The sequence below is a fragment of the Danio aesculapii genome, chromosome 20 (assembly GCF_903798145.1).
Source record: "Danio aesculapii chromosome 20, fDanAes4.1, whole genome shotgun sequence".
Taxonomy (NCBI): Eukaryota; Metazoa; Chordata; class Actinopteri; order Cypriniformes; family Danionidae; genus Danio; species Danio aesculapii.
The window spans coordinates 27,120,847-27,142,997 of record NC_079454.1 but is presented as its reverse complement, the minus strand read 5'-3'; the positions used below and the strand labels follow the sequence as shown (position 1 = coordinate 27,142,997).

Sequence of the window (22,151 nt, the reverse complement as noted above, 5' to 3'; positions counted from 1 at the left end):
TATCCTGAATGAAAACCTGCTTCAGAGTGCTCTTGACCTTAAACTGGGGTGACGGTTCATCTTCTAGCAGGAGAATGACCCAAAGCACACAGCCAAAATATCAGTGGAGTGGCTTCACAACAACTCGGCGAATGTCCTTGAATGGCCCAGCCAGAGCCCAGACCTAAATCCTATTGAACATCTCTGAGAGATCTAAAAATGGCTGTCCACCATCGCTTCCCATCCAACCTGATAGAGCTTGAGAGGTACTGCAAAGAGGAATGGGCAAAAATTCCCAAAGACAGGTGTGCCAAGCTTGTGACATCATATTTAAAAAGACTTGAGGCCGTAATTGCTGCCAAAGGTGCATCAACAAAGTATTGAGCAAAGGCTGTGAATACTTATGTACATGTGATTTTTCAGCTTTTTTATTTTTAATAAATTTGCAACAATTTAAAAAAATCTTTTTTCACATTGTCATTATGGGCTATTGTTTGAAGAATTTTGAGGAAATAAATGAATTTAATCCATTCTGGAATAAGGCGGTAACAAAAAAATGCGGAAAAAGTGAAGCGCTACGAATACTTTCCGGATCCACTATACACACGCACACACACACACTCGCGCACACACACACACACACACACACACACACACACACACACACACACACGCACACACACACGCACACACACACACACACACACACACACACACACACACATTATTTATTCCAACCCAGGCTGATTTACTCATACATTTTTTACTCACCTATTGTCATCAGTCATACAATAAAAAATAAAGAAAGGAAAGAAATGAAAGATTTCAGACATTACTGCTTTCTATGCAAAGTTATGTTTGTCCTAAAACATCCCAGTTAAATTCCATTATAAACAGAAGGCATTTTAAGGTGATAAAAAGGTATGATCTCTGACAAACAAACCACATCTTTAAAGCTAAAGAGACGGAAGCATTTATTTGAATATGATTTATTTAGAGTGCGGCAGTGTAGTCCTATTATCCTTTATCCCATCTACTCCACTCTCTCAATCTCTCTGACTGGCGTTGATCATCTAGGGAGAAACGTGCCAGAAACAGCATAAAAAAATTCCCACCAATTTTCTCCCTTTCTCCCCTTTCCTTAACACCTCTTATTGCTCTCTCGGTGCCTCCGGTACTTTACACTCATTTTCTTTCTCATCAAACACACACCCAGTATAATGGAGATCTTCTTTCTCATCAAACACACACACACACACACACACACACACAAAAGAGCTACAGAGATAAGCAAGTAATATAATGAGCTAATCAGCACAGAAATATTGCAGATCCATAAATATAGTCAAATTTGAGCATCTGCATTCATTGATTTGTATTCCAGTGAGAGAATACAGTACAAAAACTCTGACCTTAGAATAAAATATACCACCACTCACATCAATAATCAAACATTCAACCACACACACACAAAAACACACACACAGTTCAACAAATTCTCCATTTAAATCTTTTAACACATTATTTATTATGTACAGTATATGTTATGCATAACCGCGGTATGTTTTTCTTTATACTTTAGTAAAAATCAAGCTGAGTGCCTAGTTTCTAAACACTTCTGTCTATAATTTACAGTTGGCAACCATTATATGCACTATTTTTAATACACTAATACACATTTTAACCACTCATTTTGAAAATAAACACTCTGTATATTCCATCAGTTGTGTTATTTTGGGCCATTCTGCATTGCAACATTTTGTAATTTGCTTCGTCTTCTTGTATTCCTCCATTTTAGTTACAGTTTCTGCTCACTAAATCATTTAAAATGTAAATTGTGTTGTATTTTTTTTGTCAGGTTAGATTGAGTGGCAGTGGTTTCACTGCAATGTCCCTCATGGGGTTAATAAAAACACATATCTCTCTATCTGTTTATACACCCACACTCTGTAATCATATGTGCAGATGAAATGCAATTATGCATTCATATCATCAGTGTCTCACATAATTCGATGTGCAGTCTCACACCAATCAGCTTCAAAGAATGCATTTGTTCTTGTCGTTTCACACCGTTCACAATAAAAGATGATGTTTGTAAATGAGGAAAATAATATGCAGGTTCTCTCTATCATTTTCCATAGAGAGGGGACAAGCATGTTCACAGGAAATGGCATGCTTAATTAACGTGTAAAAGCTTTGCTGAATTATAAACTTAATGAAATGTATTCAAATTACATGCTTATTTTAGGCAAACGTGGACTTAATGAACAATGTGATTTGAAAATGAGTAACTGACAAGAAATATATTAGAAATATTGGTAACACTTTAATTTAAGAAACCATTCTCACTGTTAACTATAGTTTTATTACCTTCCTACTATTAATATATTGATTGTTCATTACTTATAAAGTACATATATTGCATGATCTTATTCTGTATCCCTAATCCAAACTAATACCTTAACTACTATCTTAATTACTATAAATAAGCAGCAAATTAATAATAGTCATAATTAATAGTTTATTAACTCGTCAATTAAGAGAAAACACTTCCCTGCCATTGACGAGTTTTTATGGCAAGCTGTGTTTTAGCTATATTACGCTAGAGCAGGGATGGGCAAACTCGATCCTGGAGGACCGGTGTCCTGCATAGTTTTGCACCAACCCCAATCAAACACACCTGCTTGTAGCTTTCTAGTGATCTTGAAGACACTAATTAGGGTGTTCAGGTGTGTTTGATTAGTGTTGGAGTAAAACTCTGCAGGGACACCGGCCCTCGAGGATCGAGTTTGCCCATACCTGCGCTAGAGGAAACCCTATGCATGTCCTGAGTGAGGTACAGAACTTCTCTGTGTCCAAGAAACAAAATATAAAAGAGCATAAGATCGTGGGTAAAAATGAAGTTTTACATCCTTCTTATGACTTAATCTCTTCATTATAACATTGTGTTACATACTACTTAAAGCACACATATTACACACGTTTAGAAAAATGCATTTTCTCAGTTTTTTGTTCAAAATGTTACATTACATGTTACATAAAACATTGTTGTTTGAAAGCAGAGGTTTGGTTTTTTTGTTTTGACATATGGCATGCTCATATACTCACCTGCACTTTATAAGGTACACCTGTCCAACTACTCGTTAACGCAAATTTATAATCAGCCAGTCACATGGCAGCAAATCAATGAAGCAACACAGGCTCATTCTGAAAACGTAGCCCTACAGATGTTTCTGGAGACCACGAATTTCGTAGCCAGAGGTACTTATGGAAATTGTCTGAGGGCCATCAAATTTGGGTGAAAATCATAAAAATGCTGGCGATAGCTTATAAAGTAAAGTAAATAAAGTAAAGTAAATAAAAAATATATAAAATCTTAATATAAAGTGTGACTGAACTATAAGTAGTATGGTATGAAAAAAATTCAGTATAAAAAACGGACACATTTTTTTTTTGTTAGTGTTGTTTAATATGAGGATAATTGAATTTTCTTACCCGGACATCAGTCAGCTTGCGACTTAAGGTGGGACAATCTCCAGATGGGTCAGAGCACCGCTGAAGCTCCTCCCCTACCACCATAAGCCAATCAGTGAGCTCCCTGATTGTTTCCATGTACTTCTTATGCTCGTGGACAACATCCTCAGACAGTCTGACTCTCTCCTAGATAAGATAAAGTATTAATTAACTCTATTAAAATGTTTTTATGAACACTCTCACTTACTTAGATTACAACTATCCACCATAGGCATGATACTGCACCTCTGCTGCAGCTTTGACATCCTCAAAATGCGCCCTGAGGAGAACCATTTCTTCCTCCTTAAAGACGGGGTCACCAGTGCGCTTGTAAAGTTCGGCTGCACTCTCCTCCAGATAGCACAGAGCTCCCTGGTGGTCCTCCACATCTGATGACAGCAAGCGCAGTCTCTCCAACTGCTTTCGCTTCTCTCGGAGTCCAAGCTGAGGCTCAAGAGGACCCTTAACCTCCAGCCCGACTCCCTCCAGCCACCTCTGCAGCTGTGCTCGAGACTCCACAAACAAATCCCACTGACTTACGGTCCACTCCAAGCGGCTACAAAAACACATAAGAAGAAGAGATTGTAGTTACTTTCAGACACTCTCATTTTCTCACAGTTTATTCACTGTAGATTAAAATATTTTAATGGTAACAATGTTAGATTAAATTCATCTTGATACAATGTCAGATAACATTGATAGAAAGGTACAGTATATTTATGTAATGGATTAAACTGAACCAAAACTAATTCAGACAGCTGTTAGTGTTACAGTATTTACACATCTGTCAATACTTTGCTAGTTCACAATGTGTCACAGTGACAGCCTGTAGTCTCTCTCTGTAGTCTCTCTTTATGTAAAACTGAACTTCAATATTTTCCCAGCACTGCAGCAGTTCTCCGTTTGGTGTATAATATGTCACGGTTTACTTTCTTTGCTATCTATCACTTTAATTAAATGAAATATGGTGTCCTGTACCCATTAGTAAAAGTATATATAGATTGTTTATATTTTACATTTTTGCATGGATGGATGGATGGTTGAATGTATGGATGGATGGAAGGATGGATGAATGGTTAAATGGAAGGTTGAATGAATGGATGGATGGATGGATGGATGGATGGTTGGTTGGATGAATGGATGGATGGATGGATGGATGGTTGAATGTATGGATGGATGGAAGGATGGATGGATGGTTAAATGGAAGGTTGAATGGATGGATGGATGGATGGATGGATGGATGGATGGTTGGTTGGATGGATGAATGGATGGATGGATGGATGGATGGATGGATGAATGCATGGATGAATGCATGGATAGATGGTTGAATGGATGGATGGAAGGAAGGTTGGATGAATGTATGAATGGATGGATGGTTGAGTGGATGGATGGATGGTTAAATGGATGGATGGATGGATGAATGGTTGGATGGATGGTTGAATGGATGGATGGATGAATGCATGGATGGATGGTTGAATGAATGGATGGAAGGAAGGTTGGATGAATGTATGAATGGATGGATGGTTGGGTAGATAGAAGGATGGATGGTTGGATGGATGGATGGATGGATGGTTGAATGGATGGATGGATGGTTGGATGGACGGATGGACAGATGGATAGTTGAATGGTTGAATGAATAGATGTTTGGATTGATGGACAGTTAAATGGATGAATGGATGGATGATGGATGGATGGATGGATGGATGGTTGGATGGATGGTTGGATGAATGGATGGATGGATGAATGGATAGTTGAATGGTTGAATGAATAGATGGATGGATAGTTGAATGGATGGATGGATGGATGGATATATGGTTGGATGGATGGATGGATGAATAGTTGAATGGATGGATGGATGGATGGATGGATGGATGGATGGATGGTTGGATGGTTGGATGGATGGATGGATGGATGGTTGGTTGGTTGGTTGAATGGATGGATGGATGGATGGTTGAATGAATGAATGGATGGATGGATGGATGGATGGATGGATGGATGGATGGATGGATGGATGGATGGATGGAAGGATGAATGGATGGATGGATGGATGGATAGTTGAATGGATGGATGGATGGATGGATGGTTGAATGATGGATGGTTGAATGGATGGATGGATGGATGGTTGGTTGGTTGGTTGAATGGATGGATGGTTGAATGGATGGATGGATGGATGGATGGATGGATGGATGGATGGTTGAATGAATGAATGGATGGATGGATGGATGGATGGATGGATGGAAGGATAGATGGATGGATGGATGAATGGATAGTTGAATGGATGGATGGATGGATGGATGGATGGATGGTTGAATGGATGGATGGTTGAATGGATGGATGGATGGATGGATGGATGAATGGATGGTTGGTTGGTTGAATGGATGGATGGTTGAATGGATGGATGGATGGTTGAATGAATAAATGAATGAATGGATGTATAAATGGTTAAATGGATGAATGGATGGATGAATGGATGGATGGAAGGTTGGATAAATGGATGTATGGATGTGTGGATGTATGTATGGATGGATGGATGAATGAATGGATAGTGGATGGATGGTGAATGGATGGATATTTGGATGGATGGATGGATGGATGGATGGATGGATAGATTTTCAATGTATGGCTCATTATGTCAGATTGGCTTATAAAAATGGCTTGTAAAACTTTAACAGTTAGTATACTTAATTTCCAATATATTAAACCGCATTAAAGAGAAACTTGATGTGACACGATGTGTATTGGAGCCATCAAAGTCTAAATTTGCTTACAGTGCCAGAATACATTTTGCTTGTGAATACATTGAAATATTTTCTTTGTGCTTTTGTTTGTTTAAAAAAAATAAAGAGAACGAGCAAATTGCATATTCTTAATTTTACTGGTTTTTACAAAAGGTCCCAACTTTTTTGGAATTGATCTTGTAGAATGATAGACGGACTGATGGATGGATGAATAGATGCATATATAGATATCATCATCAACATTCCAAAATTACACACTTGATGTTAATTAAAACTGATAGAGCGGGATAATAACTTGGTTACCATAGTGATAATGACTTTAATTGCCACCTGCAGTCAAGTACACTTACTGTACCAATTTAAAAACAGCCCACTATGCTCCCACTCTTATCGCTCCTGACCCAAAATACCTTAATGGGACTGGTAATTACTATTGATGTTTCCCTGGACCTGGATCATTTTCATTCCCATCCAGCTAACAATTGACCTAAACTTTTTAAATGCAGGTTATTTAGTGACTTAAGCTTTACAAGTCAAGTAAACAAATCACCTGTGACAACTCATAGCTCCCAAAAGAAGTGCAGCCCATGCGTCTTCAGCTTCCTGAAGCTTTGAACAGATCACTCCTCGCTCCACTTCTCCATTGGTCTTGATGACCAGCTCTGCTTTCCCGGCCGCCATGTTGAGCTTTACCTCGCCCTCTCCCTTCATAAGCAGGATATCCTGGATGAGAGGAAACAAACACAAGTTAAAGCTACTGCACACAGACACAGTACAGACCCATTCTAAAAATATTCCTTCCCCTTAAACGGTTCTGGGAAATGTCACTTGAGTGTTACATGTAAACTACAACCCATGGATGAGCAGGTGAAGATCACAAAAAATAAATAGGAAAAGGAGTATCAGAAAAGTACAGTTTTTAATTTGAAATTAAATTTAAATAACGATAAAATCGGACCTGTCAATATTAATGCTAACTTAAGCAATTCATTTACAATGTATTTAAAAAAAAATACACTTGCACAAGTACCTTGATAGCAAAGTTATGCCTGTCCTAAAACACCTCAGTTGAATTTCATTATAAACAGAAGGCATTAAGGTGATAAAAAGGTATGACAAACAATTAACATGTTTTGAGCAAAAGAGATGGAAGCATTTATTTGAATATCATTTATTTAGAGTGCTGCTGTGTAGTCCTATTAACCTGACTTTGGTTTTCTTTATGCGATCTGTATGTCTAACCATTAAACTCTAAATGCATTTAAACAATCAGTTCTAATGGAGTCATTTAAATTACTGAGTGAATTATTATTTTGCTGTTTAACATTAAAACACAAGCTCATTAGTCCTAAATCATCACACTGTGTGAAAAACAGGCTGAACAGAACATCAAAGCATCCCACAGCATTATGGCCCGGTGATTAGGGCTGCACAATATATCGTTTCAGCATCGATATCTCTCAATGTGATCATTCGCAATAGTCACAGCGCAAGTATTTGCAATTATAAGTGTTTTTTGAGGCCTGTGACTGTGTGATAGTTTTAAAAGCATTCAGGCATAATGAAATGTACTGTTTGTAATTTTAAAAAATGAATAACGGTTAATTTTATGGAATTGGTTATAAAACAAAGACTATGCAGTATTATTTTACACTTTATTATTCAATGATTGTATATCTGAATACATTTCGACTTTTCAGAAAACAATAAAACGTTGTTTATTTAATTAGCATATTTTTCTTTATTGAATTATGCTTGTAGATTGCTTATTATACTTATTATATGCTTATTATACAAGACGTACGGTGCTGAGGTGATATACAAATAAACTTGAATTATATTTTATGCACTCCCCAACAGAATCTTCCCAATCAATCTAAAATTACAGATTCTTTACAAACACTTATTCAACTCATCAAGTGAAATTGTATTCATATCAAAATATATGTTGCAAAATAGAAAAATATCGACATGTGTAATTTTTCCAGTATCGTGCAGGCCTATCGGTGATACACAAACTATGTTTTCATGAATAGTAAAGTTAACCAATATCTTACTAGTAAGATTTGATGGATGAGCACTGTTATCAAGGTAAAATTATTGAAGTGACTTACAGGAGTCTGTTATTACCGGCGCACATGCAAACTGTGTAGGTCAGGGGTGTCTAAACTTGGTCCTTGAGGGCCTGTCTCCTGCATATTATAGTTACAGCCCCAATTAGACACACCTGAACTAGCTAATCAAGCTCTTTCTGGGTATAGTACAAACTTTCAGGCAGGTGTGTTGAAGGAAGTTTGAGCTAAACTATGCAGGACACCGGCCCTCCAGGAGTGAGTTTGGAGTGCTTGCTCTGTAATGCTCTTTGCTTTATAATACTTGGTGTGCACAATTTTTTTCATATGGATTATGAGGTCTACTGATGGAATCCCCAAAATCCACTTTTTTTTATTGACAACCCTAAATTAAAGACATTATGATAAATAAAATCATACATAAATGATTAAATAACACAAACATCATATTTTATGATGAAGAATTGATATCTGGCGGTTCACTTCACTGTGGCGACCCCTGATGAATAAATGGACTAAGCCAAAGGAAAATGTATAAATGAATGAATGAATGAATGAATTGACATCCACTCTGCACTTGGAACGCACCATATATCTTTTAAAAAAACATTGGACAATTTCACAAGATTTGGAGCCCTGTCTTCCGTCACTTCATGGGGAATTCTTTTCCCCAAAGCAATGTATTGTAGCTAAAAGGTTGTTTTGATTATTACTATATTGTATACTTACAGAATGTTTTTTTTGTTGTTGTTGTTTGTTAGTTTGTTTGTTTGGTAACGCAGTGGCGCAGTAGGAAGTGCTGTCGCCTCACAGCAAGATGGTTGCTGGTTCGAGCCATGGCTGGGTCAGTTGGCGTTTCTGTGTGGAGTTTGCATGTTCTCCCTGCGTTCGCGTGGGTTTACTCCGGGTGCTCCGGTTTCCCCCACAGTCCAAAGACATGCAGTGCAGGTGAATTGGGTAGGTTAAATTGTCCATAGTGTATAAGTGTGAGTAAGTGTGTATGGATGTTTCCTAGAGATGGGTTGCGGCTGAAAGGGCATCCGCTGCGTAAAACATGTGCTGGATAAGTTGGCGGTTCATTCCGCTGTGGCGATTAATAAAGGGATTAATAAAGGGACTAAGCCAACAAGAAAATGAATGAATGAATGTTTGTTTGTTTATTTTTATATGTTTATGCATATCAAATAATCCTGGATCTTGTGATTACTGTAGTTCTATTCAATGAGAAAATAAAACATCATATTTGTATCCACATGAATTTCTGCTTGTCTGACCTACAAATATCACAGATATCAACAAAAAAAATAATAAAATCAAAATGTGCAGATATTCCTAGATGTTGTACCTGAGCTTGCTCAAGTTTCTCCTCCACCTCCTTTTTATTCCCCTCTGTGCTCTCCAGTTTCTCTAACTTTATCTCCACATCCTTCAGCCAAGTTTCCACTGCCTTCAGCGCCTCCTCAAAAGCCTGGTAGTCCTGCAGGCTGCGGAGACGAGTCCTAGCCTCCTGCAGCAGAGCCTCATGGTTCAAGAGCATCTCTTCTGCGGCACTATTCTCTGCTCTTGATTCTTTCTCTCTGACGGTGACAGAGGACTGACACAGACGTTCAAGAGAAGCTCTATGACAGAAAACATACAGCCAACATTCAGTCCATTTAATCATAATAGGAGATGGTTACACACTGACAAATATACATGTGCAAGCGCGCAAATAAAACATGAATACTTATTCTTAGCTACTGTTACGGTGCTGGTTCATAAACATGCAGGCAGACTGTCCATATGTACCTCCTCATCAGCAGCTCTCGGTGGATTTCTTCCACTCTCGTCAGCTCCTCTGAGCAGTCGGGGGCTGCAGGCTCACTCTCACCCCACAGAGGAGCATCTGTCTTCAGTCTCACCTCCAGCTGTTGCAGCCAGTCGCTCAACTCCACCACCCGCGCTTCATACCTTAATATAAGAAAATACACTTGATTTAATTTTAAACACCTTAAAGACATGTTTTTAAATTTCATTGTGTGTGCTTATTCATTCATTCATTTTCTTTTCGGCTTAGTCCCTTTATTAATCAGGGGCCGCCACAGCGGAATGAACCACCAACTTATCCAGCATATGTTTTACGCAACGGGTGCCCTTCCAGTTGCAACCCATCACTGGGAAATACCCATACACTCTCATTCACACACATACACTACAGACAATTTAGCTTACCCAATTCACCTACAGCGCACATCTTTGGACTTGTGGGGAAAACCGGAGAACCCGGAGGAAACCCACACGTACGCAGGGAGAACATGCAAACTCCACACAGAAATGCCAACTGACCCAGCCGTGGCTTAAACCAGCGACCTTCTTGCTGTGAGGCGACAGCACTACCCACTGTGCCACCACGCCCTGTATGTGCTTAAGTTTATATCATTTATACTTTTTTTATATATATAATTATGTTTGTCTTTTTCACTGTAATATTTACATAACATATATTAATGAAGATAAAAGAAAATATCTTAAAGTCTGATGGAGTGGACATTTTTTTGAAATTGATATTTATATATCACCTATTGTACAAGCTGAATAAATCTGCTTTCCAGTGATGTATAGTTTATTACGATAGGACAATATTTGACAGAGATTGGAAATTTTGGGGGGGAAACTCTTAGGGAATCTGAGGGTTAAAAAAAAATCCAAATATTGAAAAAAGTCATGTTGGTAACACTTTAAAATAATGGTCCATTAGTTAACATATTTACTAACATGAACAACCTGTTAATATATTAGTTATGGTTGTTATTTATTTGTTTACGTTAATGCTGTTAATCCTATTTAAGTTAAATGACGTTCATGCTAACTCACGGGAATTAACTATTTTTAACAAGCACGACTTTGGGTTTTAATAATGCATTAGTTAATGTTGAACTATGTTTAATAAATGCTTTACAAGATTATTCATACTTAGTTGATGATAGAAAACACAAGTGTTACCGACATGTTTAAAATGGTCTAAATGTACTCAAAATTCACATTATTAACCATAAATTGAGCTTTGATACATTTACAGGGGAGATTTACAAAAACAATTCTCATAGAACATGATATTTACTTAATATTTCAATGATTTCGGGCATAAAAGATAAAGCGATCATTTTGATTTAATAAATGTATTGCTGGCTAATCCCAAAAATATACCTGAGCAGCATTAGACTTTTTTGTGGTTTCGTAGTCCAGGGTACCATTTAAGGTCTGTAGATTTTTTAAAGATCAAAGTCCACGATATATGGAGTGAGTTACTGTCTTCCAGAAAAAAAAAATCTATTTCTAATCGGCCGAAATCTATGTCGGTTTGTAAGAAATTAGCTTAATGCCAGCCTTTAGTGTTCATTGGCTGTCCATGAATAACGCCTGCTTTGGCTCTCAAGCACTGTACACTGTAGTTGCAATTGTGGACTGTAAGAATTTTGTTTGTTTTGTCAATTTGTCAAGAAGATAGTTTCCTGCACTGTAAAACCAATTGACATGCACCCCAGATAAACAAGTTTTGAATTACCTCGGCAAAACAAAAATTTTCTCTAAATTTTTTTGACTTACAGTTTACAAGATGATATATTGACATTGTTCTGTGGAAGTTTGAAGCAATTTCACATTCCAAAAGTACTGTTTCTTTCGACATAACTATTATTGTGTATTCATGTTTTTATCTTGCTGTAACTATAGTAAATTGCGTCACACTTTATTTTGATGGTCGGTTTATTGAATTTAAGTTACTTTACAACTAATTCTCATTAGATTACAAGTAGACTGTTAGGGTTAGGGTTGGGGTTAGGGTTAGCGCAAGTTGACGTGTACCTGCTAAGTTTCTTATAGTCAGTTAAATGTCTGTTGAAGGAGCAGTATCAGCAGATATTAAGCAGACAGTCTACTAACACTCAAATGGACCATCAAAATAAAGTGTTACCGTAAATAGTTTTTGCATCTGACTTAATCTCCTCTGTGTACTCTATTATTGACACAGGATGGCACAGCTCTTCACTAACTACATCTTAATTGATATGGAAATGTGATTGGATGGTAATTTTGTTTTTCAAAATTTACAACAACATGACTGCCATTCATTGGGCTATTTTTGTGTGACAGAACTACTGCCACTGCTAGTGCTAGTGCTAAGCAATGAAGAATTCTAGGCAAAGTGAAATACAGAACAAAATATTTTTATATATAAAGAAAGTTAAAATAGTTAAAGTAGAGTCATCTGACCAATCAGAGCAAATGTCAGGACTTCCAGTTGCCTCCAGATATTCAATTCAATTCAATTCACCTTTATTTGTATAGCGCTTATACAATGTAGATTGTGTCAAAGCAGCTTCACATAAAAGGTCACAGTAAATAGGAACAGTGTAGTTCAATTTGTAGTGTTTAAGTTCAGTTCAGTTTAGCTCAGTTCAGTGTGGTTTAATAATCACTACTGAGAGTCCAAACACTGAAGAGCAAATCCAACGATGCGCAGCTTTACAGATCCCGAAACATGCAAGCCAGTGGCGACAGCGGAGAGGGAAAAAAAACTTCACTAAAGGTGGAAGTGAAGAAAAAAAAACCTTGAGAGAAACCAGGCTCAGTTGGGCACGACCATTTTAATTTCTCCGCTGGCCAAACGTCTTGTGCAGAGCTGTAGTCTCAGTGGCGGAGGCTGGAAGCTGGCCTCAGCGAAGACTCGTCTGTTTCTGAATATATACCACTTCAGGCAAAGTTGGCATGTAATTTTTGATAAAAAAAACAAATCAAAAATCGATTTAAAGGCTAAAATAATAATTTTAATACTCATTTATGTCAGTGTGATAAATACGTGAACACAGGGGGATTTAAAATGATTTCTCTACTTTGATCAGAGCAGATGCTCCAATATCTTGCCAGTTGCACAGGTGGCAGACATTCCTAACATGAAAAAAATGATTATTTATTAAGAAAGATCACAGGTGTTTTTTCTCCTCATTTGTAAAATAATTATTTAAAAATAACATTTCTTTCTTGGTTTAATAATTTCGGAAGATTTCCCTTGGTCCTCAATTTCACTTTTTCTATCCTGTACAGTAAATCTTCCGTAATAATATCACTTATCTAACAGAAGGCAGATTTGAAATTACATCAGCCTCTGGGAAGTTGCATCATTTTGATGGGAAAGCAGCATAAACATGAGCAAGTATTAGAATTGGTTTTGATGAGCTGTGTGCTTTGTCTCATTTTAAAATGGGCCATCTTGTTCGATATAACTACAGAAATCTGAAAATATTTCAAAACAGAAATATCACATTCCTCAACTTTTAATAGTGCATTAGGCAATTCTAACTTGAACTCTAAAGGTGCAGTCACATTTATCAGTGCACTGTAGTGAGCTGTGAGATTTCTCAGACCAAAGATAGCAGCGCAGGATATGGCAAAATACAACAAATGATACTGGAACAATGCCAGCAAAATCTATTGTGCTGACCAGCCCAAAACAACTGCTTTCCAATCTGTTCATTTCATGATACTGAAGTATAATGTTGTACAAAACTCATTTTTGTTGATCTTCAGTTTAGCATTTGGTCACAAATCAATTTTGAAACAGAAGACTTCTTACTGGCTGGTGTCAAAGTTCACCAAACCTGAACCTATATGAAACTTGCATACACCATCAAAAGTAATATTTTCAGTAAAATATTTAAACATTCCTAAATGAAGATACTTTTTGTGAAGCAAGTTTTTTCTGAAGAAAAAAATCTGCCATTGTTTTTTTTAAAATAAGCATTTTCTTTTAAATATAAAATAAGAATATACTTACTGTTTTTATTTATTTTTGTTTATTTTAAATTTTTTCATTTCAAGTTAGTGTATTGATGTAGTTATATGTAGATATTTGTGTTTGGTAAGTGCATCAAAGTACATTTTAAAAGTTATTTTAAATACATAGAAAGCATATCAAAAGCAAGTGTCTCATTTAATTTTACAAATAACTTTTGTGAAAAGTAAAATGTCAATATTTATGTGAAATGTGAAATAATGTTTTATTTAGTGAAACAGATATGTGAAACGTAAAAATAAAACAACATACTAATTTATACTAAGTTGAACTATATATATATTATATTTATATATATATATATATATATTTTTTTTATACATGTCATCATACTAAACTTCGTTATATTTTAAATAAAATAAATAATATAATATATTTTTATATATTAAATAAAAACTTGTTGACAAATAGATAAAACCATTAAATATGTAACAAAATGAGCTAAAATTTATGAATATTAATAATTAACAATAATTATTGTATACAAAAATGTCATAAAATATTAAATAATTTTTTTAAAATAAGAAATACGATTTGTTGTTCTAAATCTGCCGTTTTGTTTTAGAAACTAGTGTTACACTGAATGACATTTTGGTGGGTGTCATCTGTAAATCATGGCAAATGGCAAGATCATGGCAAATATACATATATACAGTTGAAGTCCCCTTTTATTAGCCCCCTTTGATTAGCCCCTCCCAAATGATGTGTAACAGAGCAAGGAAATTTTTACAGTATGTCTGATAATATTTTTTCTTCTGGAGAAAGTCTTGTTTGTTTTATTGCTAGAATAAAATCTGTTTAATTTTTTTAAATCAATTTTAAGGTCAAAATTATTAGCCCTTTTAAGCTTTACTTTTTTGTAAAATAAAGCTATTAAGCTTTATTTTTATACAACCCTATTGTAAAGTGTTACCCAAACTCTGAAGGGAAAAAAATCTTGAGACAACTGGAAAAATTAGCCAAGCTATAGTGAATTTGACTCCACCATTTTGTAAATGATAGTGTTTCATCTCTAAATTTCTTAACTCCTTGTATTTCTTAATTTTCTCAAACAGTACTACTTACGCATTTAACAGACTGGCACTTTCTTCCAGGGACTGTAAGCGCTGTCTGCACTCCAAAACAAATGTATCCAAAGCATTCTGACAGGAGTCCAGCTGCTCCTGTACACCTCCCGTTCCACCTTTACTGAGATGCAACAAGAGTCTCTCTCCATCTACACAAACACAGGCCAAACGCTCCTCGGCCTCTGCCACCTCCTCCAACACAGTCTAAAAATGAGCAGATAAAAAAAATCATATTACACCAGGGACAGAATAAACCACAGCGATTAATAATGCTAAACGGCTCTTAATCCCATATTAAAATCCAGAATAATCCCTTATTAGATGGAGGTCTGAAATGGTGTTTCATTGTTTGACTGCTGATTAGCAGCCAGCAGTCACCGTATATTGGTTTGTTATGCTGCAGGGCTTTATTAGTAATATGTTGTGCACTACTCTACCTTAAGCTTTTCTTGCTTGGCAAAAATAGCAACAGCATCTCCTGTTTGTTCAAAGCAGACTTCAGCTTCAGCTCTCAACTCTGAGAGCCAGTCATGAAAAGCATGTGCTTTCTCTAGTGGAAGGAAAAAAGAGAGACGGAGAGAATGATGGTTCATATGAGGAAATATCCTGTATGTGCTGTGTATCTGAGGCCAGATGGACCGTGTAGGTGTGTATGGATGATAGAGCGGATCTCTGTTGTTTTAGTAACCAGACTCCACCAATTCCAGCGGGAGCCAAAATCTGAGGCACAGCTGTGTGGCAGGCATGTTTTTAAGGAATCCTTTCTAACAAATATAAATAAAGGAAATATCTGATATCAAATATTGATAAGACATTTTAATAGTAAGAGGCTTTAAAACCCCACGTAAAGTCTTAGTCTACTCATATACAGTAACTGACATTAATGTTGAAATTTTCATTTATGAAAGGATCCTGTAAAGAAACTTGAGTTCCACAAAAAAATTAAGCAGCAAAATTCCTTTCAGCAATGATATCAATAAAGATTTTAATACAATTTTTAATTATTATATTATATATATATATATATAAATTATTATTAATAACAAATTATTACAGTATTTTAAAAAAGTTAATAAAAAGTTGTTTTACATTTATAGTTACATAATTGTTCATCCATTTTTGATTTAAAAAGAAATAAAGGAAAATAACAGTAAAAAAATTCAAAATTTGTGTAAAATTTTTTATTATTAATTAATTCATTTTCCTTTGGCTTATTCCCTTTATTAATCTGGGGTCGCCACAGCGGAATGAACCACCAACTTTTTCAGCGTATGTTTTACGCAGCAGATGCCCTTCCAGCTGCAACCCATCACTGGGAAACACCTATACACTCTCATTCACACACATACACAACGGACAATTTAGCTTACCCAATTCACCTACAGCACATGTCTTTGGACTTGTGGGGGAAGCCAGAGCACCCGGAGGAAACCCACACGAACACGGGGAGAACATGCAAACTCCACACAGAAATGCCAACTGACACAGCTGAAGCTCGAAAAAGCAACCTTCTTGCCATGAGACGACAGCGCTACCTATTGCGCCACCATGCTGCCCAACTCTTAATTGATTAATTTATTAAATTCTTAATACATAGATGCCAAATTGAGTCAAGATTAAAACTAAGTTTAAAACTTGAGTTTCAAGATTAAAACTAATTTGACATCCTTTTTGATTATTGTAACCATTAACATTAACCTAGCAAAACTGTAAATAAATAAAATGCACTTTATATTCATCACTGTATACATTATTTAGAGATATTACTGCTGAATTAAATTTTTTAATCAATTACTTGCAGCCTTGGTGAATTTGGAGACTTTATACAAAAACATTTCAATAAAATATTAGCTTTATTTTGGTTGTTTTGTCATTATTTGTTTATTTATTTATCACTAAAACCTATTACATATTTAAATGATTTTATATGTAACTGAATTTATATATTTATTTAATCACTTACCATTGAAGTGCTGCAGTAGAGCGTCCTGAAGTGAGCCCAGGATCTGGCTGCAGCGTTGTGTCACTTCCTCACTCCTCTTGACAAGGTTGGTGACTGCATCACCAATCAGAGTCAACTGTTGAGTCGGGTATGTCCTACACAGAGCTCTGAGAGACTCACCTGCAAGATCCAGACTGACCTCCAGCTGCTTCTGTGACCTCTCAACCTCCTAAACAAAAAACACAAGAATTTACATTTATATGCAGTCATATTTTATTTTAAATACCCTGGTGGCTTGGATAAATCATGGGGATTTTCATGATAATGTCTGACTAGGATTGTGTGTTTATCATAATACACTATTGCTAGGCCTTTACAGAATCCTGCCTTTAGATGTACATCATCTTCAGTCAGTTCACTAACCTTGATCTTAGCAAAATTCTCTGGGTCAGAGGATGTTGAAAACTCTGCCAGCGAGTCCACCGAGGTCTTCAGCTGCTCTGAAATCTGGGAAATGAGGTCTTGAAGCTGCTGCCTCTGGGAGCTGAAGTCTTCACACATGCCTCTGGTCTGTTCATACACCTCTGCTGCATGGGAAATCTGCTTCCTCAGATCTGCGGCCATCACCTCAAAACAACAAAAACATGAGCTAGGTTTACCAATGGCATGAGTAGAAGTGTTTTATTCTCTTTACATTCTAGATGATGAAATGCCACTTACTACAATGAATCACCATCATGAAACTATACAGTTCTGAGTGGTTTTGAGACATTGAGCTTAAAAGGTTTCGCATTCTAAATTGCAAAAATTATATGGAGAGCAAGTATTTTTTGTTGCAACCCAGGCTCATTCTGAAAACATAGTCCCGTGGACGTTTCTGGAGACTGCGAAATATGTCCCGGGAGGTACGTATTTGTGCAGTTTTTGTTTTCGCGAATCCGCGAGCATCTCGAACGTCTCTCGCGAGCGCCGTTCCCGCCCGCGCCGTTCTCGCGTAAACCCACAAGAGGCCGCTGTCAAACGACCGTCCGTCCGACTGGCTGAATGATTGACTGGAGGACCGCCAATCAGCCGACCCACCCTCCTCCTCCTTCCCTAAACCCAAGCAGTTTTACCGATTGACCCGCCCGCCCGCTTACTTCCCTAAACCCAACCAACTATTTATAAAAAAAAAAGCTGTCCAGAAAAAGAAAAGCCCTCGTCTGATTTTTACCACATTCTCAGCCTGTTATGAACTTGTTCACTTTATTCTGTTTTTGTCTTACCTGATTTCTGGACTCAAACCCAGTCGTCGTCGTCATGGTCAGCTCCTCTCTGCCTCTCAAGTCCGCAGACGTAACAACGAGCTAACCGGACAAACTGGTTGCGGCATGAAAACCCTCCAAACGGAGGTAAGCGGTCAGCCGGCAAGCGCGAAAGGAACGGCGTCACACCGCCCCGTAGTGTTCGCTTAAGAAATGAAATGCAGCCGTACGTACCTCCGGCTACTTAATTTGGGGTCTCTAGAAACGTCCGCGGGACTACGTTTTCAAAATGAGCCTGGGTTGTTTTTTTTGGCATGAAAACCACAGAGACTCTATTTTTTCAATGTATAGTATTAATATAATCAAGAAGATCTCAATAGGGATATCTATTTAAGTGCATAACAAGATTTGTTTAACTGTATAGTTTGTTACTTTAATTTACATATATATATATATATATATATATATATATATATATATATATATATATATATATATATATATATATATATATATATATATATATAAATTTATACATATAATTTATATAAACACATGTAGACTGCTGAATAGAAGTGTTTAATGCACATTTATGCAGTGTGTCAGTGTGTTAAAGGGTGGCAATAAACTTGAAAGCTCACCTGTTTATACAGAGGTGGATATTTTCCCATACTATCATATACATCAAAACCACAAAATACAACTTTAAATACATCTCTGCTGGTCCCTTTTGTTGAGCATAATTATAATTTAGTCTTTATTTCATACATAACACAACTCAGGAGCAAAATTCCATGTCATGTAATTTAGTTTTATTTATTCACTCCTTCTAGCTGAAATAAAGCTCTCCACCACTTCAGCTGAAAAAACATTTAACAAGGAATCTACTCAATTTGTTAAAATTTTACTATTATTTTGCACATCACGCTGTCTCTATCTCTCTCTTAAATTCAAATTCAAATGAGTCAAAGCAATAACACAATACATACAAAGAAAACAAGAATAGATCTGTAAAATAATGAAGTAAACAGGTACATATATTATATAGAAAGTAATTAACCATAAGTAAATAAATGTATAATAAAAATAGGTAATAATAAATAAAAATAACAATAATAATAAAATAAATACAAATACATAAAAACATAAAGATAATAATAATAATAGGTTTGTCTATTGGCTGACAGTCTGATTTTGTGGCAGGCCGACACATATTTGGCTGCTGTTGGGATCATTGTGGAATTTTCACCTTAAATATATCGTAATTTTTCAGAATTTAAAAAAGAACCTCTCTCTCTGTGTGTGAGCAGGCATTGACATTGAAGCTGCAGTGTCAGAGCAGAGCTCATTAATATTCATGACAAATCCAAATATGGTCAAAACTGAACTTTCATCAGGGGTAATTAATGGTTATAAATTAGCATATAAAACCGTTTCTTTTTCACTTAACTAAGCCACATACCGACTATTTAGATATGAGAGAACAATTTAACATATTGAATCAATGCATGCTATGACACCTTTAATATTACTCATCTTGGCCTCTGAGCTTGTACTGATTGATAATCTTATGTGCATTGAAAGTGCTGATTTGCTCACAAATAGGACTGTACAGAACAAAGGTCAGCTGTTGGGGCATCCGCCAAATACAAAAAACATATGCCAGAGTAATTGATGGTTCATTCCGCTGTGGCGACCAATAAATCGAAGTATAGTGACTAAGTGAGAGAGTCAGTGAGAACAGTTCTATGTATAGTAATACTTCTATAGAACTCTGTTTTCTAAATAAAATGTCCCAAAATGCATACAGCTTTCAAAGTATCACAGAACAAGGACATGTAAATAAATCAATATTGAAAAATGTCAAACTTTTTAATTCTGGTGGCGAAAAGGTGATGAAACGCCAGTTACCTGCAGTTCAGTGTGTGTGTGCTGGGTTTTCAGTAGCTCCTGCAGCTCTGTCATCTTCTCTTGCGAGATTTTCAGCTCATCCTCCTTATTATCCAGCTCCAGCTGTACAAACACAGAAATGGTTGTTAATTTAAATGTTTTCTGCAATTACAGGGTTACTCTCGTCTCAGTTAAACAACTGTCACCTTGAAGTCTGAGAGACGCTCCTGCATGTCCAAACTAGAGAGCAGGCCAACAGATCCTTCACTGAGCTCACTGACAGACACCGCACTCCAGCACTCAATCTCATTCGCCATTTTATTAATGTCGTTCCACAGCTCCAGAGAGCGAGTGTATAGACTGATGTCTGCGTCCATTCTCTCCGAGATCTGTGTAATAAGAGACACTGGCTGTAAGTGAGTCGTGTGTACATAATATGGTGTAAATAATAAGAAGACCACAGTAGAAGATTAGACTCACTCACTCACTCACTCACTCACTCACTCACTCACTCACTATAAAGCTATCAGATTTATTATACTATTATACTTGTATAGATTTAAACACAACATTAAAAATGAGTTTTGCAACAAATACACAGACAAGAAAATGAAAAATCTTAATGTTTGTTTCATCAGATTTAACTAAACAGTTTTTTGTAATATACAGTAAAACATAAACACACATAAAGCTAATATTTTTAGCCCCCCTGAATAATTAGCCCCCTGTATATGTTTTCCCCAATTTCTGACGGTGAAAACATAACTAAACATAACAGTTTTAATAACTAAATTCTAATAACTGATTTATTTTATCCTTGTCATGATGACAGTACATAATATTCTACTAGATTTTTTCAAAGATACTTTTAAAGTTTAAATAAGCTAATTAGGTTAAATAGGCAAGAAAGGGTAATTAGGCAAGTCATTGTATAGCAATGATTTGTTTTGTGGACAAAAACCCCCCTAAAAAATTCCTTAAGAGGGCTAATAATATTGACCTTAAAATGTCTTTTTAAAAATTCAAAACTGCTTTCATTCTAGCCAAAATAAAACAAATAAGACTTTCTTCAGAAGAAAAAATATTATAGGAAATACTGTGAAAAATTCCTTGCTCTGTTGAACATCATTTGGGAAAAATATATTAAAAAGAAAAAAAATTCACAGAAGGGCTAATAAAAATTAAAAACTGCTTTTATTTTAGCCGAAATAAAACAAATAAGACTTTCTCTAGAAGAAAAAAAAAAAACGGACATACTCTGAAAATTTCCTTGCTCTGTTAAACATCATATGTTAGGAAAATATTTAAAAAAGAAAAAAAAAAAATCAAAGGGGGGCTAATAATTCTGACTTCAACTGTGTAAATATATATATACTTTTTTGTAATCTATTTATTTACTTTGTTTGTTTGATTTCATCTATGCTCCCTGGATTTATCTAAATAGTTTTGTCACCCTGCAGGTATAATAGAGAAATTACAAATAGATAGAAATAGATTTATGCATTGAATAAATACATTCTATTCATTCTCTTCATTAATTCACGCATGTAGTTTGTTGGGTGTTCTTATGTTTTTCTGTTTTTCCCACTTTTTATGCATCATAAACATTCTATAAACAAATAAACGACAACAATATAAGGATTATGTATGCATTTGTCTTAAAGTAAATATATCACTATAGTAAAACAGTAAAACTTTAATCCCATAAATAAAAAGTTATTAAAAATGATTGCAACTCATTTCCATAGTACACTGATTGACATTCATAGATAAACCCCATTGTCATTATCATCTTGCAGAGTCATTTGTACTAGCAATCATTCTTAATAACCAATTCATGTGTTCAAATGAGCATATTTACATGCTTGACAATAGG

At 35.9% G+C, this 22,151-nt stretch overlaps 1 protein-coding gene across 1 annotated transcript in view; it reads right to left on the bottom strand.

Annotated features, from left to right (window-relative positions):
* Nucleotides 1-22,151, bottom strand: part of syne1a (spectrin repeat containing, nuclear envelope 1a) — a 205,965-nt gene that overhangs the window by 112,144 nt on the left and 71,670 nt on the right. The window contains exons 45-55 of the mRNA XM_056480594.1: nucleotides 20,482-20,664; nucleotides 20,297-20,398; nucleotides 17,565-17,768; nucleotides 17,163-17,370; nucleotides 15,637-15,749; nucleotides 15,198-15,403; nucleotides 10,091-10,252; nucleotides 9,648-9,921; nucleotides 6,781-6,953; nucleotides 3,739-4,048; nucleotides 3,475-3,639 (exon numbers count right to left, since the gene is read on the bottom strand). Of these exons, the coding sequence (XP_056336569.1) occupies nucleotides 3,475-3,639; nucleotides 3,739-4,048; nucleotides 6,781-6,953; nucleotides 9,648-9,921; nucleotides 10,091-10,252; nucleotides 15,198-15,403; nucleotides 15,637-15,749; nucleotides 17,163-17,370; nucleotides 17,565-17,768; nucleotides 20,297-20,398; nucleotides 20,482-20,664 (2,100 nt within the window). The remainder of the gene's footprint in view (nucleotides 1-3,474; nucleotides 3,640-3,738; nucleotides 4,049-6,780; nucleotides 6,954-9,647; nucleotides 9,922-10,090; nucleotides 10,253-15,197; nucleotides 15,404-15,636; nucleotides 15,750-17,162; nucleotides 17,371-17,564; nucleotides 17,769-20,296; nucleotides 20,399-20,481; nucleotides 20,665-22,151) is intronic.